The 17812-nt window shown below is 32.4% G+C and overlaps 1 protein-coding gene across 1 annotated transcript; it reads right to left on the bottom strand.

The window, feature by feature from the left end:
* Positions 1-1022: 1022 nt before the first annotated feature.
* On the bottom strand, positions 1023-16619 carry LOC148305797 (uncharacterized). The gene is made up of 12 exons (XM_088266080.1): positions 16346-16619; positions 15696-16017; positions 13540-13751; positions 12976-13188; positions 11503-11705; positions 9496-9597; positions 8630-8715; positions 8462-8545; positions 7966-8156; positions 7222-7389; positions 5072-5195; positions 1023-1417 (listed from the first exon to the last, which is right to left on the bottom strand). The coding sequence occupies exons 1-12, from the start codon at positions 16472-16474 to the stop codon at positions 1269-1271; spliced, it is 1983 nt and encodes a 660-aa protein (XP_088122206.1). The 5' UTR covers positions 16475-16619; the 3' UTR covers positions 1023-1268.
* Positions 16620-17812: the final 1193 nt, after the last annotated feature.

Raw genomic sequence — 17812 nt, 5'->3', positions numbered from 1 at the left:
AGATAATGTTAATTAAAGTATTTTTTAATGCTATATTTATAATTTTTTCTAAGACGGTAAAAATGATTAAAAAAATCATCTTTTCAAATTTGCATTTGTCATTTTTTGCAGCTTCCTATAATTTGCGAGGGGATATAAAAATAGTGAGTATATTAATAATATTTAAGGAATCTTTACCTACAATTAAGCATTATAGTTTGTCAATATCAAAATAAAACATTACAGACAGAAGTCGTGTCAGGTTGTGTCCCGTGGTTAGTGTCGCGGACTCTTAAGTCAGAGTTTCTGGGTTCTCGAACCCACTCCACCACAATTTGATACCTATTTCTAATAATGAGCCGCTTAGGCTCACAGAAATAGCATGAAATTGAAATATTTGTGTATTAATTGAAATATCCATGTTATTCACAGGAACATGTAAATGTAATAACTAAAATGATTGCACAAAGTGAATGTTAAAAAAATGACTATACTAACCTGTCAGGGAGTATGGCCGTACATGGTGGTTCAAACCAAACTTTCCTTAAAGGAGTTTGGACATACATGAACGGCTGCGCTTCTAACTTAAGCCCGGTGACATTTATTTCTAAAATGGCACATGTACCGGCCATCTATGCTTGTATTTAAACACTAAAACCATATTTATTTTTATGTGACCTACAACATTTTACATAAAACAAAGTTTGTGACTCATCGTAATGACGCTGTCAAAGAAAACATGAAACATCAATAATTTTTATATAAGTTATGATGTTTACTGGTATAAATACAATTTTTTTCAATAAAATATATTGCATATAGGATTGACTATGATATAAAAGTATAAAAAGTAAAAAAAAAAAAAAAATAGAAAACACTCCGTAGATAGTTTTGTCCACATAAACTCTCCCCCGGACAGGTTAATACTCAATTATCTGATAAACGAATTGTTAGATACACAAATTCTGCCAAAAATTTAATGAAGTAAAAACAAACTTTGATCAATATGATTTAAAAATAATTCTTAAATTTTCTGTAGATTCTTTGGGGTTTTTTTTTATTAAAAATTTCTTCCTAAATCTATAAATCAAAAGATCAATAAAGTCATAATTCAAGGATTCACTAATTACATTTGTATGTAAATGGCGAATATTGTTTAATTTATTCGGCATGGAAAATGCCAAAAGATGCTTTACAAAAAACAACCATTTGATCAAACAGTGTATAGGTGTACGTATATTTAAATCCTTTCGGTTGCGAATGCATTGAACGTTAATAATTAATTGTCACTATTCGATTGAAAATTTATTATCCGAATCTGTATTAACGAAGACCGGACTTTGGGAGTTGTCAAGAGATGATTTAAACACCACACATACATCACGATCTGAAGAATGTGCCGATAGATGATCCCCAGGTTGTAATGACATTTTGTCACCTGTAAGCAGATAAGAAATATATATTGTAGTTATAATAAAATATTAAATAACATCTCAATATACCATTTAGAAGAAAAAAATTAATCAATCAATATTTTAGATCTAAATACTCATAACCCAAAAAGATAACATATGCTTCAGAAAAAAAACATTATAAATTTTTCCCCCCAAATAGTGTATTAAACAAACAAGCGCTCATGTGACAAACTTATACTTGTGACTGGCTGTATCATAGCATTACACTTTCACTATACTGATAAGCTTTGTGTATAATGTAAGTACCGGGTCTGTAACTTAAATTTTTTTTATTTTTTGTGAAGAAAAACACAAAAATACTTAATGAAAAATAAGAAATGGTTGATTCGAAGTATTGGCACTCACTAGCTATACATTTTCCCATCTTTCTGGCAAATTATAAATACCCTGCCAATAAAAGTTCTCAGTGAAGCAAACAAGTTATCAAGCCATTTTCGGATGTCTTCATATGAATAAAATGCTGCTCAGCAAATATACGGCTCATCAACAAATACTAGAGTAGTCGGAAAAGGCCGAGTCTGGTGAATAAGACGGGTGGGGTAGGACCTCCCAGATGAGTGCTTCCAGGTACAGTATCTACTCAATGAATTAGGGCCACCCATTATTTTTTTGAATACTCTGAAATCTTTTGGATTATTATATTTATTTTACATAAATACTTTAAGTTTTCTATTGATATCTAATATCATGTATATTACTTTCAATAATATGTAAAATATACCTGGATTATTTAACCCTTTACAAAATTTCAAACCCTTTTTCTGAGAAAGGTCCCTAATTAGCACAGGTAGACAGATAGTTGAAAGTTCAAAAAATAGTCCTATCTCATTTATTAGTGAAGTTTCTTGAGTTTTGGTTGTTGTTTTGTTCAAAGAGGTTATATAGTTATCGTGTCTTGTGAAAAAAACTTAATTTTTAATTTTAGTTCATAAAATATAATTTTTTTTTGTAAACACAAGTGTTTTTTTTGAAAAGGACGAAATGGGAAAAAGTAAAGACATTTCTGAGGAAAAAAAGTCTAGTGTTATAGTGCTACTGAAATTAGGAATACTATCTAATAGAGAAATTTCAAAAAAAGAAAACGTTTCTCGTCAAACAGTGGACAGAATTTCAAAATCAATAAAAAATCAGTCACCCGCCACCAGCAATCGGCGAAAGAACTGTCGTAGAATTAGAAAAACAACACCGAGGACTGATCGAAAAATCGTTCAAAGTACCTTAGAAAACCGTAGTGCATCAGCAAAAACATTAAAAATAAAATTGGAAGAAGAGGGTATAAATATATCGGTATCAACACTGAGGCGACGTTTTTACGAAGTAAATCTGAAATGCAGGCGCCCTGTAAAAGTACCAAAATTGACACCACGAATGAAAGCGGATCGATTAAAATGGGCCAGGCTACATAGAAATTACTCGGTAGATGATTGGAAAAAGGTATTTATTTAAACTGAATTTTCAACATATCATTTTAGTAAATAAACTTATATGTTTGAATTAAACTTAAATTTTCATTATTTTTCAGGTCATCTTTAGTGATGAGTGCCGGTTAGAAGCCGTGACAGAGAGCCGTCGATTCATCAGGAGAACACCAATGGAACGTTACAATGAGGCCTGTGTGATAAAAGTTATCAAACACCCCCCTGCAACAATGATATGGTCATGTATTATTAACAATTTACCTGGGCCGTTGTTTTTCGTGGAAGGAACAATGAACCAAAATTCCTATAAGCAGGTCCTCGAACGAATTTTATTGCCCTTCTACCACACTCGACCCAACAGAAGGTCCATACACCTTCATGCAGGATGGGGCACCTTGCCACCGGGCTAAATCAATAATAAAATTTTTGTCTAACAAAAATCTGCCTTTGCTCCCCTGGCCTGGAAATTCTCCGGACCTTAATCCTATAGAAAACGTATGGATCATGTTAAAAAATAAGGTATACTCATTTCCAAATCCGACAGTAGACTGTCTAAAAAAAAATATTCAAAAAATTTGGTCAGAAGACGAAGAAATAAAAAACATGATAAAACAGTGCATTTTAAGTATGCCAAAAACAATTGAGGCAGTTATTTCTGCCAAAGGTGGAAATACTAAATACTAACTATATTTATATGAAAAAATATGCGTAATTTAAGCGTAATAAAGTGTTCATGTGTAAATAAAATTCAATGTTGTTTTATTCAAGGTTTTCTCTGAGTTATTCCTGTTTGAATTGAGAAATTGCGCGAAATTCTGCGTGGCCCTAATTCATTGAGTAGATACTGTAGTTGTGAATGAAAGTTGATATAAGTGACGGTGCGTCATCGTGGAGGAAAATTAGCCTCTTATGTCTTTGCTGGTAATCGGGAGTTTGACCAATCATTTAAGGTAACAATGAGGATTGACAGTTCCTCCTAGCTTTATCAGCTTATAGTAGACGATACCCTTCTGATCCCACCAAACATGCTGCGTTGTTTTTTCCAGAGTGATCCAGTCTGGAGGACGAAGTAGTTGGTTCGCTGCAGTCGACCCACAACTTTACGCACTTGGGATTGTTGAATAATATACACTATTTATCACCAGTAACAATTTGATGTAAAAAACACTTTCATTAGTTATGTATAAGCTACATTGCGTAGGTGTTGTGTCATCATTCTGTCATTGCCTTTCGTCCAATTCGTGAGGCACCCACTTCCCGATCTGAATCTTTCCCATGGCATGCAAGCGCTTGGAAATGGCCGGATGAGAAGCACCCAGTTGCACGGTGAGCATTTCTTGGGATTGGTGTTGTCCTTGTCCAAATACAAATCAATGTAAAATACGATAATGCATTCCAGGCCAAAAGAAAACTTATTTTTTATATGAATTTTTTTTAAACATTTATTCATATAAAATTACTTACTAAATTGTTGAGGAGTGTCAAAAATTGGAATAAAATTAAGATTTGAAACAAAACGTGAATTTATGACAAATAAATAATCCCTTTTAATTAGAAAACTGTTTTAAGACATTTGTTTTTGCCGACGCTTCAAAATTTGGCGAAAATATATCACAGCATTATCATTGAATAAATTTGTAGCACGAATAGCCACCTCCTTATAAGGGTGATGCTTCTTAATGTACGATGCAACAGTTTTCCATGCTTTCAGCATTTCTCTTATTGTGCTAGAAGATTTTTGCTCTGCTACTTCTTCCTCCACTAACAAACTTTTCTCCATAATCTCTTGCTGCGAAACACGATGCAACTCCATGAGCTCTTCGGTGGTCAGCTCTTGGCTGTACTCTTTCACAAGGTCTTCAATATCTGATATTGCTGAAGTGAGGGTCCTCTTGGTGAACCTCCTTACCAAGCCGCGAAAGTCCCGGTTCACAAGTTAATGTTGTGAAAAAGGGACTTGCCCTTTCTCCGTTACTCGTTATAGGAAACATTGCTCGTTTGGGAGCAACTTTTTCACATTTTTTTTGTTCGTTATGAGAGGTTCCACTTTACTTTATACTAAATTTTGATTTTCAGAATATAATTTTTCGGGAATACCTATACATATTCTTATTTTCTATTAAAATTATATAATATTTAACATGTGTGAATATTATACAATTTGTAAAACATGAAAAAGTAGACTAAAATATTAGTAACCATTATTAGTCAGTGGGTGATGGGCCTTGATATGCGCTTTCAAGGCTGAAGACTGCTGATAAGGTGCACCACACGTCGAACAAACATATGGCCTTTCTCCAGTATGGGTCCTTATATGAGATACCTGAAAATAAAAACACACAATATTTACTTCTTTATTTATTTATTTAAACTTCATGTACAGAAAAGAAATGAGTACATTGGCGGGCTTATTGCTAAAAAGCAATATCTCCCAAGCAACCAAAAACAGACTAGTGATATTGATCAAAACGTTTGATACCATATATAGCTGATTGCAATCAGAGGGTAGACAGTAATTGAACATTAAAAAAAAACATAAATTACAAATTGATGATAATAAGGAAGGCAAAGGAAAAAGGTAGTTTAGGGAAGGAGGTTAATATCATGTTTCATATTCAATGTAGTTCATTAAAATTTCTAACAGCAGCGATGAAAAATCACAAGAGTAAAAAAGGAACGCTACGCAAAAAGAATATTAAAAATTACCCCTAAATTGAATGGTTTTTTTTAATCGCACACTTGTTATGGAAAATAGACAAAAGATATCTGAAAATACATAAAGTATATATATATATATATATACATATTTACATGTATTCATATTACATTTATAACTTATATGTTATGGATTCAATTCAACATTTTTCTCCTTATTATCATTTTATATAAAACTGAATATAATAATATACACAGGACAACCATGAGTTTTGAATAAAAAGAAAATGTAATTATAGATTTATTTTTGAAATTGGGAGATTAATTCCAAACATATCACTTATTTCTTTCAGAGCAAGATTTTATTTCAAACAGGTCCTTATTAATGTAATTATAGAAGAGTATGGTATAAAAACAATAAGTTATTGATGGCAGCCAAGCTGTCAATAAATTCTTTGAAAATTGTATTTAAACACTAAATATCATTTATATTAAATGTTTGGAATCCTCTAGAACATCATGTGAAGAATTTTCAGTATATTAATTAATATATCATTTAAATTGTTGAGCTCGATTATGAACAGTAATTAGCCAAAACAGCCTGATATAATAAAAATCTATGAAATTTAATCAAATTTCTCACTCCGTTAAGTTGTGACGACAGCGTCATTAAGAAAACGGTCTGCTCCTGCACTGTTGACCTGGGTTCTAAGCTTTAATGTGAAGGCATTTTTTTATGTTTCATGTATTATTTTTAATAATCGCTTATTAACCTGTGTATTTATCAATAAAACAGCCGCAATTCATTTTATATATAAGAAAATTATTAACCTGTAATTATTTTTATGTTTCATGTATTATTTTTAATAATCGCTTATTAACCTGTGTATTTATCAATAAAACAGCCGCAATTCATTTTATATATAAGAAAATTATGCATGAGACTCTCGCGTGTTAAAAGTGAAACTTTTTTAGTTCTAAAAATAGTTGATTTTATGCATTTGCTATTTGCACTTGTTGGCGATTTTATCATTTCAGGATTAGAAAATGGTTATGTGGAATTGAATTGAAGAGATCTCTCATAATTAAATTAAGTATTTCTATTATTTTTCAATCTCCATTATTTCGGTCTTTCAAAAAGAAATTTTGGATTTATGATAGTTGAAGTGTGATACAGATAATTTAGACTACGAGTTTTCTGAATACCGAGAGGATCAACAGGTTTTACATATTGTTAATATTACTATATTGTTAATATTTCAGCTGGCTCAGCTGTATTAGGTTAATTTTATTGATCTCTTATCCCGCATGTATTTTCACTTGTTGATGCCACTCCTGAGTTATTGGCATTCAAATTCTCCATAACACTTACTGTATCTTCACCTAACGACGCTATCGGTGAAACCAGGATGTTTGAAGTCGTTGTGAGGTTATGTTTGTTCAGCTAATACACAATGTAATATGCAAGCGCCTACGGCTTGCTATGTATGCGAGTAGTAACGATTCTTCCACTCTTTCCTTCCAACTGCCGGTTAAATTTGGAAAAGGGAAAGTGTTTCACTATTTCATCTAATCCAGACCAATTTACCCTACCGTCCCTAAAAAAGTTTCACTTCAAAAACCACAGTTTGCCACTGGGTTCTAATATTGATGAAAAAAATATATTTCTAGAAATTTATTACACAGTAACTTACCAAATCACTTTTTTGGGCAAAAGCTCTGGTACAATGTGTGCAGGCAAAAGGTTTTTCACCAGTGTGGGTCCGTCTGTGGTTTTTAAGAGTACCGAGAGCAGTAAACCGTAGGGGGCACAAATCACACCCGTATGGACGCTCTCCAGAGTGGATTCTTTTATGTTTCACCTGTACATAAAAACGGAATAATTTCCAAAAATCGCATTCAATTTAAATAACATAGGTGAAATAAATTTTTACTATCTGAAAAATCAATGCTCAACGCAATTAAAATTTGAGGATACTAAACAATATTAGTGTTTTTGCATATTTTTGGGTAATAATTTTTCAATCTTGATTAAATATTAGTGAATTTTTGCAAAGCATAAGGAATTTTCATAAAATATAATAAAACAACAACTATATGTTTTTTTTCAATTTTATTTTATTTGACCGGTGATCGTAATTCGTCATTAATGACATCATCAGTCTGATCAACAAATTTTGCTGTTTTCAGCGAAGTATTTAAAAATGCACGCTGTAAAAGTCTGATGCATTATACTGGACTCAGAATTAGTTGTTTCTCAAATTATTAAATAAAAATCAAAAAATATCATAATAATGTAATGACCTTGAATGGATAAAAAAGCTGGATAAAAAAAATTAATTTTAAATAATTTAAAGAAAAAACCAACAAGTTAATATTAGATATTTTTTATAGTGCAGTCCGTGTAATTTATTTTTTAATAGAAACAAAGAACTTACCAAAGAGCTAGAAGTAGTAAAACCTGTACCACAAGTGTCACAAACGAAAGGATGGTCTCCCGTATGTTTTCTTAAATGTGCATCAAGTTCACCTTTGGATACAAATTTAGCGTGGCATGTTCCACACGTAAATGGCTTTATTGCCGAATGTCTCATGAGATGCTGCTTCAAGTTGGTATTCTGCGTAAAGCCTAAAATTTTACATGTACCTGATTAATTTAAATTTTTCATGAATAAACTTTGTGTTGTGATAACAAACAGTAAGGCCTGATGTAATAGAATCATCCGGAGCGCAATAATAAATTGGTTAACTCAATAATATTTCCAAGACTTTTACTAGGATACTAGGATTTTTACTGATATATTTTGCCTAGATTATTACACCATTTATCATTACTACTGCCATAATGCAAATAAGTAAACAAGTCAAATCATTTCAACAGGTAAATAAGCGATTGTAAAAATATGCCTACAAAATTGAATCAATTAGGAATACCTTTTCCGCAAATTGAACACAAGAAAGGCTTTTCTCCACTGTGGGTTCGTAAGTGATCTTTTAGAGTTGAAAGCATATTGAAACCTAAAGCAAAAATTTAGGAGTTAGCATAATACTGAAATAACATTATAAGGCAATTGTATTTAGAAATAAAACTGAAATAACAACCTTTATCACAATGAGCACATTGGTGGCGTTTTTTACCAGTGTGATTGTTCATGTGTAGAATTAGCTGATCTGGTCTAGTGAATGCTCTGAAATTAAACATTATTCAAAACAGAACAGTTTATTACTTTAACATTGCTACATCTCAAATATGTAGGTATTAAAAACTTGTGATCTTATTTTTGGAGAATAGATGATTTGAATGAAATCAAATTGTCAACTCGTGGAAAATCTAAATAAATAAGAAACATGCATAGTAAAAATATTTCAAGCCTTTTAAAATAGTACAAAAATATCACTCAATTGAGTTATTCCAAGAAGCTTAACTTTTGAAAGTAATACAATTCTCCAGTAAGGTAAATCACTGGCACTTGTTTCCACAAAACCTAAACCAATACAGCCATGGAAAAAATCAATTGCTGGAGATACAACATTGTAAATCGATACACCAACCTCATTACCCCTGAATTGTACTTAAACTCTTTCTTTGATGCCATGGCACGGACTGTTAACATAGGATTATTTCCTTGGAGAAATGTGTCTATGCGTTGGATTGAACATCAGATGACGACAGTGATTTCTTTTTGTTGAGTTGCTGATGGATTCATTAATCTATCAAATTACCACTTAACACTTTGCATGAGGAGGTTGTCAGAATGTATCCCATGCGAAGCTTGGTGTACAAATGAATTTATAAAATAAATTCACATTGACTTGTAATTCATTATTGATCCCTACGTTTTTTTTCTTATTTATATTTGAAAATTAACATTTAGTAGAATGTTTCTTACTTCTATATCTATTCTATGATTTTTACTGTTTTTTTTCATCTATTTTCCAGTTTTAAAATCATATATAATAATTATTACCTGTGACAAAGTGTACACTTATTTGCTTTTTCTTTGTTGTGAATGAGAATGTGTTGCTTCAAATTTTTTCTTTTTTCAAAAATTTTTGGACAAATATTACACCTGAAACAAAATTACATTTTTCTTTAAAAAAATAATTGATAAAAGCATATCCCTGTTTCCCGCCAAAGAGTGTAAGTGAATGGTGAATTTTCATTTCAAATAAACTCACTGCTTTTAACACAAATAACTTGCCTCTAACCATGTTCCATTCATAGATGCTGTGGATAAATTGCATCTTTTAATTTTTTAACCTTTTTATGTTTTATTTAGTATTTACTACAATTTTACTTTTAAAATGAGAATATCAATATAAAATACAATAGATACGGGCTCAGAATTTTGTATTCCTCCGTGATATAATTATGTATTACATAAAAGTATTTTAATATAAAGGTATTCATTTGCAGCGACGGATATAAATAATTTGTGAAAAAACCGGGAATAAAATCACCAATACACAAACGTTTCTGTTTGTGCGCGTGTGGTGTGCTTTGTAAGTATACGCGAAAGACCTTGATCCAATAGAGAATGTTTTGAAGTTGCTAAAAAAGGACTTAAAGAAATGGCACGAAATTGTGTTGTGAGCATGCCGAAGAGTCCAGGCGGTAATAGACGCAAAACAGGGAAGAACAAAATATTAATTCTGTTTACCAATTTTCGTAATAATTTTTTATTTAAGTGAAATGTGTTTTGTTTTTCAATAGAAACCTACATTATATTTTGTGATAACTTTTTAGGAAAAAAAATTTCATTAAATATAAAAAATTCATACTTTACCACGGTTTTACCGAAATTGAGGGTGGCCATAAAAATTGTCATATGACTGTATATGCGGCCAATATATCGAAATTTTGATTAGTGGATTTGCTATAGGTTGCTAGTTAATCATAAGTGCAGATTTTATTTTGCCTCCCACAACAAAACCAAATAACTATTTCCACGCATGCGTAGTTAGTTTAATTCAGAAAGCATATGGCTTTACAAAAAGCATTTACAGAGAAAAAAATCAACAATAATTACACTATTAATAATGTCCAATGTAAATAATCAACTAAACTTTTGCCTGCCTCCGTGGTGTAATATTAACGCAATTCGAAAAAACAACAATGCACAGCGAAAATGAGTCTTAATTCAGCAATGACTCAACTTCGAAAAAACACAAAGTGAAACGACGCAAAGCGAGGTCTGAGTGTATTTCTTAATGTTTGGGTTATGTTCTCAATAATGCCAAGTATCCAAAAACCATCGGTGGAATGAGACAAGGAAGTAAATGGCCGATATCATTTTCCACACATTATTTCCATGTGTACTAATTGCACTTGATGCCAATAAATATTCCAATTTTCTTTGATTTACAATTACGGGGTTTATTGCGCGTCATCACCCTATATCACGCCAACAATAATAACAAATTGTATTATGGATGGTAGATATGATATGTAAGTATCTGTCTTTATAATAATTGGAAACGGCTTTTGTTAGCGTAATACCTACGATGATAAAGTGGTACGCAAAAGGGTTAGAAGAAGAAACTTTTAACAAATTGGTGTTAATGCTGGGTCGATTTGTTTGTAAGACTGTCATTACGTAACTGTTGAGCTTTGAATGTGTAATATTATTATTTCAAGTGAATCCACTCAAATGAATACTGAAAATCATCCATTTTGTACAAAAATTGTCACAAATACTCATACAACTACTTGAGTGTGTCCAGATTTTTGTTAACTAATACTGGATTTGCTCCACTCTGGAGTTATTTATATGAAGATTTTTATCGATATCTCAACATAGATGAACTAGTCTATTTGAGGTGGGTCATTACCGAATTTAAGTGATCACTACATACAATGTAATATTTACCGTTCTACCTATGATTGACAACCACATTATTCACATTTTGGTATTGTACCATCAAATAGATATTTACAAAATAAACACTTTCTCAATGGATAAGAATGGCATTACCTGAAGTCAGTCTGGCCTTTGGGCATGGGTCCCGAGTGCTTGGTCATGTGGGCCGCGTAGGAGTGCTGGTTCTGGTAATTGGCCCCGCACAGCGAGCACTGGTAGCGCACCTCCAGAACTAAATGCGAAGGGTCTTCACCCTCCCCCTTCTCCTCCTTGATTGTAGCCACCGCGCCACCACCACTCGCCGTTACCTGGCCCACCTTGTGTAAACAATATGTCTAATTTAATATCCAACAAGCTAAAGAAACAACTAACAAATATTTTATGATGCGGTAAAAAAAATCAAACAATGAAAAGGTGGAGTCTACAGTCACTAGCCATTTTAGAAGTTGGACGGTTCTCAATATAAACAGGGGATTGAAAACTATTATATATCGCTGGGAAGTGTATCAAGCTAAAAGGAAAATATGTCCAAAAATAAAGAAAGAAACAAATTGTGCTTTACTCGTTGGGTCAAATACTTCTGGAACTAGCCTCACATATTATGAATGAAAAATCAATGAAGTTAAGATTCAAAGAAAGTTTGGTAAGTTTTGAAAGAAATGACTATTCCTAAAAAATAAGAGAATATTACATAAAGTAGATTAAAATAAATGAGAAATATACAAGGACTATTTAGTAATGCGAACAGCTTTTTCACTAACAAGAAATCATCGCCAAATGCAAACTGTAACGCTGTTGCCTGCTCAAAGACTTGTAAAGGTGGGGACTGACCGGAGCATTTCATCATAACGCAAGATTCGCAGTGAGCATATCACGTCACGGCATTACCGACTTTGGAACACAACTGCTCGACTGTGCTCCATATTTGTTAAAACGTTTATATCCTTTTTGCATTTTTAGTTGAAATGTCGGACGACGAAAACGTGATGCTTGGTTCTGTGATTTTAATATGATAAATTACAGCTTACTCCAGATGAAGAAAAATAAATAATTGTTACTGGATTTTTTTGTTTTTGTCTTTTCTTCCTCAGAGAAGCTATTAAGCTTGTAATTTTCTTTACTAATTTTTTGATTTTTTTACTTCCACTTGAGTTTCGGCTGATGATGCTAATTCGACCCACGTGTCTTTTTTTATTTTATGGTAATGGTCAGCGTGAGAGGGATCCCATAAAATTTAATGTTCTTTATATTTTTGAATAAAACATATTTTTTTCTTATCCATAGTAGCAAAGAGTTGCAAGAAACTACGCATGGTTCAACTTGGAACGATATCCAACACATATGCTCGCGTCGCTCTCGGAAAGCTGTACTAACCTAAAATTGAGCCGTAACGGAACACTCAAAGGGATTTGCCGAAAAACCGACATCAAATGGAGAATGTAAACAAGCGGCAAGCAGCTCTGCTCGCTGTACTGCTCGCACGAATGCTCGCATCGTAATGTGTTACGTTACGACGAAATGACTCCGGTCAGTCCCCACCTTAAGAGAACACTCTAATCGGTTTAAAAATTATTTTGTTATAATTACAGTTCGCCGGTTGTCAACTTCACTGTCAATGTCTTCCGTGTCAGGATTATCACCCTCACTGCTATCAGAACTGTCCAAGCCATCCAAATTATTCAAAACACTGTTTTTCCTTTTTGGAAGTTTGTCTTTATGACAAGCCCGCATATGTTTTGCCATTAAAACTTTACTGGGAGCGTCTACTCCGCAAAATTCACAGTCATATTTAAGTACAGGCTGAAAACAAAATAAAAATTATTGTTGATATCCTAAAAATATATAAGTAAACAACATATGAACGATATTATGATCTTTATAAAGGCAATTTGAATATCAGTCCGGTACCTGACGCGCAGTACTTATTACGCAGCCTTCAGGGTACTAGGTCCAAGTTAATACTGCATCCATTCCTACGCACCACTGGATGCAGATAAGGGTGATAAGAGCAATGTTTATAATTATCAAGCTCATTATTTATGAGTTTAAAAAATTTATCTTCCATTTATTTCTCAAAACTTACGATGATTTATTAAAAAGCTCATCTACAGATAATATAAAAAGAAGAATAAGCATGCTACGTATTTGTACCTTTGTTGATATAGAGTTCATTGCTGATTCAATGTCTGCAACTGAATGAATACTGATTAAATGCTTTCGTAGATTATCCCTCCTGGAGAAAACTCTTTTACACTGATTGCACCGATAACCTTCTCCTTTATGAGTATTCATATGTCGCCGTAAAGACTTATTGCCCATATAGGTTTTACCACAAATCGAACAAGAATACTTCGAGACTTTGCCTGTAAATCATTACAAATATTAAATTAAAAAATGTCAAAAGTATATCACATTTTTACAAATCTTTCTATATTTTAGTCTCACATATCCATATTCACATACATCTGTATCTATATAAACAAATTTCTTACTAATTTTACTAGCCAAGATTTTTTTTTTAAATTGTGTTAAATTCAAACAAGCAGACACTTCTGGCGGAATAATTATAACAGACAAGATGTCAATTTTTGCTAAAATAAATTTGCAGCATTGCAGGCACTGCCATTTTAATACTTATCTGGTAGTTAAAAGGTTAAGGTATGAAAATTATTTTTTAAATCGCAAGAACTGTGCTGCAGATTAAATTGCATAAGAAATTAACTTAACTTTCTACAGTTCATAACCATTGTGTATTTCACAGAATATAAAATTGTAATACGTTACCATACAGCATTCTACAATATCACAAAGTATTTAAAACAAAAATCCCATTGGCATTGTGAAACAAGATCTTATAGCCCGGGCGAATTCAACTAGTGACTTGGGTCGTAAACAAGTTGTCAGTTTTGCTTAGACTTCAATTCAACATCAAAGCCATTGCATGGTTTAATTGTTGCGAGTGTTAAATTCATAAGCAGATCTTGCTTGATCATCTGTATTTAAGCATCATTCCTTTTAAATCACGGGTCAAATATAAAATACACTGCGAAAGCTATTTCTTATCTTATCAATTTTTATCCAAAAATAACATTTAAAAGAACAAAAAGGTTAAGGTTACAGAAATATTTAAAAAAAGTTAGTTTTCATGTAGACTTTGACTGTACTGGTTATGCTTTCCCGAAAGGGTAGAATATAAACTTTGTCTGCTTACATATAAATCAACGGATAATACGGCTCCAGAGTATCTAGAAAGCTGTGTACCTCAGCTGATAGATGTCTCACGCTTCAATCGGCTACTACGATTGCCACGGGTAAAGCGATCTTACTCGCTGGCATTAGTGCACTTAATTTGGTGAGCATTTGCTGTTGCAGGTTGATGGAATGAAATGCTCTTCTACCAACAGTTAGAAACTGCGAGAATGATATGAATTTCGGAAAAATGTATTTCTTCGCCAATTCATTTCCATATATTTCCCCCTTAAGTAAATCACAGATTCATATTTAACAGTTTAGTTAAGGCCACCTTATGATAGTTTTCACGAAAATAGCGCTCAATATATTATACAATATTACAGTAAAACCTCTATTATAACAGACCTATATTTAACAAACTTCGAATATAACAGACAAAAAAAAACGGTCAAATGTAAAAGAAATTGAAAAAGTCCTATTAATATTATGCATGCTTAAATTTAAGTCTTGCTACATGAACAATTTTTAGTGGCCATGATAATCACATCATATGTCTCGGCACTAAAATTTGAGAAGCAATGCCGTCCCGTTAACAACAACACTGCCAAAAATTAAGTGGTAAGATCACATCTCGACGATCTAATAACATTTATTGACTATTCGTCAGACAACGAGGTTCAACAATATTTTACAAATTCTTGTAATTTTAGAAAGTTTAAAAAAAAAAACAAATTTGATTCCGTTTTCAAAGCACCGAAAGCAAGCGCGTCAATATCAAACAGTCACAATGAGTGTCCGAAGACAATAAACAGAAATTTTGTTTGTGTTTTGTATTGTTTATTTGTATCTAAATACAATAAATATATATTTTTTTAATTGATTTATTTTAAACCCATTTTTATAAAACGGACTTCCGGCTTTAACTGACATTCCATAACCCAATCAGTCTGTTATATCGAAGTTTTACTGTATTAGGAAAAATAAAGGTTTCGACTTCTTCCAAAATTTATTTACTTTTTAGTAAGGGACAAAAGAATGAATCTCAACTCAACCAAGTTACAAGATAGATGTATGGCAAAATTTGGATGACAATACAAATAAATTGAATTACATACATTTACGAGGACTGTTTTTTACTTCAGCATTGATTGGAGATTTTTCTTCTTTAACAATTACATCAGGTTCGGTTTTGAATATTGAGAAATCTCCATCATAGTCGTTTTCCAATATCAATTCATCAGCATCGAAGGCTGCATCACCAACTGTTTCTAGTTTAACGGGGATTTCTAATATTTCACTGTCAGCTGCTTTCCGGATTATGTGCTCGCGAAACATTGTGTCGGACTTTTCGCATAAATTTTTAAAATTTATAGCAGTATCTAACAATGTGATACACTGCATACAGATCTGACAAGGTAAGCTATCACTTCGAAAGATCTATAAGAAAAACATGGATTAAATAAATAAATCAAATAAAAATTTGTTAATGTTTTTATCAACTACGTATTACACTTTTTTCAAAGTGATTTAACACACAGTTATAGTTAAATATCAACAACGCGGTCCATTATTTACAACATGGTTGAAATACACATTTTGTTTGATTAATTTCGAAATTCAATAATTAGTACTTAAAACTCATCTTAAATGTATCATTAGCAAAATAAATAAACTAAACAAATTATATTATTTTAATTTACAAGGGCAGTGTTCGATATTAATAACGATAAATCATTAAGAAAAAGATAAATTAAGTTATCCATACCCTGACAGAAGCAATTGTCATAATCATTTCAGGAAATGACGGCAAATCCTTTTCCGTCGCGAATAAAGGAAACATTGTTTGTCCTTCGCACATACAAGTACGGCACATTTTCTTAAAATCCATCTCCATTTTCGTGGTTTAATGAAACAAGCGGAATAATTCAAATTATGACACCACGAACCCCAGCAACGCCATCGACATCAAAAATTATATACATGCACAGCCTGACTAATTGTATAAACACGTATATTGAGAGTCGCCATGTTTCAAATTCATACCATAGCCAAAGATCATAGATTGTCTTATGTGGTCTACAGACTAACAAATGTTCAATCGAATGGATTGGCGCAGCCTCCGTTTTTTCTCTATGGTGCATGGTGGGGAACCCGGGGTGGAACGGAGTACCTAATCTTTGATATGAAATATGATAATGAATTTGAAAAAAAGTGGTTGGGTCTTGTTTAAATTCTCATTATTTAGTAATTTTTGGACAATATGATATAATAAAAATATTTTAAAAAACTATAACATGCAACATAAAACAAAAACGAAATTATAATTTTCCCATTCTGCCCCAGGTGCGGGGCAGAATGGGGTACACGTTAAGGTGGACTTAAAATTCATTATTTTTGAGGGGCAGAATCATCATTATCACTGCCTAGGTAAGCACAAAATAAATTATTCTATCTGTAGCAATTTACAAATCAAGAACAAGAACATTAGCTTTCACTCGACTTGGAATATGGTTCATTGCAATAAAGACAACTGGCATCTTTGTTTTTGAGTCGTCGTAAATTTTACTCTTCTTAGTTTTTGTTGTTTTTTTTCATTTTACTGGCTTTTGTTCATTCAATCTAGTTTTTTTCTTGCCTTTTTCTTTTTTCTCCTGCTTCTTTTAATTCAGCCTTGTAAGATGTGGTCAAAATTGCTGCTTTTCCTCATTTTTTATGGATATTTTCTGTGCTGATTTAACTTTAGGTAAAGGTCTCAAATCTTTAGATGAAGCACATCCGAAAAAAATACATTTTTAAGAACCTGTGAGGGTGTTAGACATCCATGAACAACCAGGGCATTCAACATCAATGTCCATATTTGTAACCTTTTGAAGAGTCTGGGAAACTGTAAAATCTTGGGGATTTTGGAAAGGTTACAGATTCTGGTCATCGTGTTTTTCAGGAGTTTTGTGAACTTCTACTAAGGTTATACTCGGTTGTATATTTTCAAATGGAGTAGGATTGTTGTTTCTCTCAGGCTTTATTTGAGAATCGAGGAACAAGTTTTCAGTTGACGTAGTAGGTGTAGTGTCTAACTCGATATTAGTAGTCAGTGAGGGCAGAAAATCAGTAAAAATTTGTCACATGTATTTTTATACCGCATTTGTCCAGTAATAACAATTTTCACAGCTTGTTCCATATTTTCTGACAAGCGTTTTTGTCTGTTAGTTTTTCTGACCTAATATCTTTAAAC

Source organism: Brachycentrus maculatus, unplaced genomic scaffold (genome assembly GCF_059751285.1).
Source record: "Brachycentrus maculatus isolate JH-2025_06_01 unplaced genomic scaffold, ASM5975128v1 h1tg000261l, whole genome shotgun sequence".
In the NCBI taxonomy this organism is placed as follows: Eukaryota; Metazoa; Arthropoda; class Insecta; order Trichoptera; family Brachycentridae; genus Brachycentrus; species Brachycentrus maculatus.
Note: the sequence above shows the minus strand (reverse complement) of the source record. Positions and strands in the feature narration are given on the sequence as shown.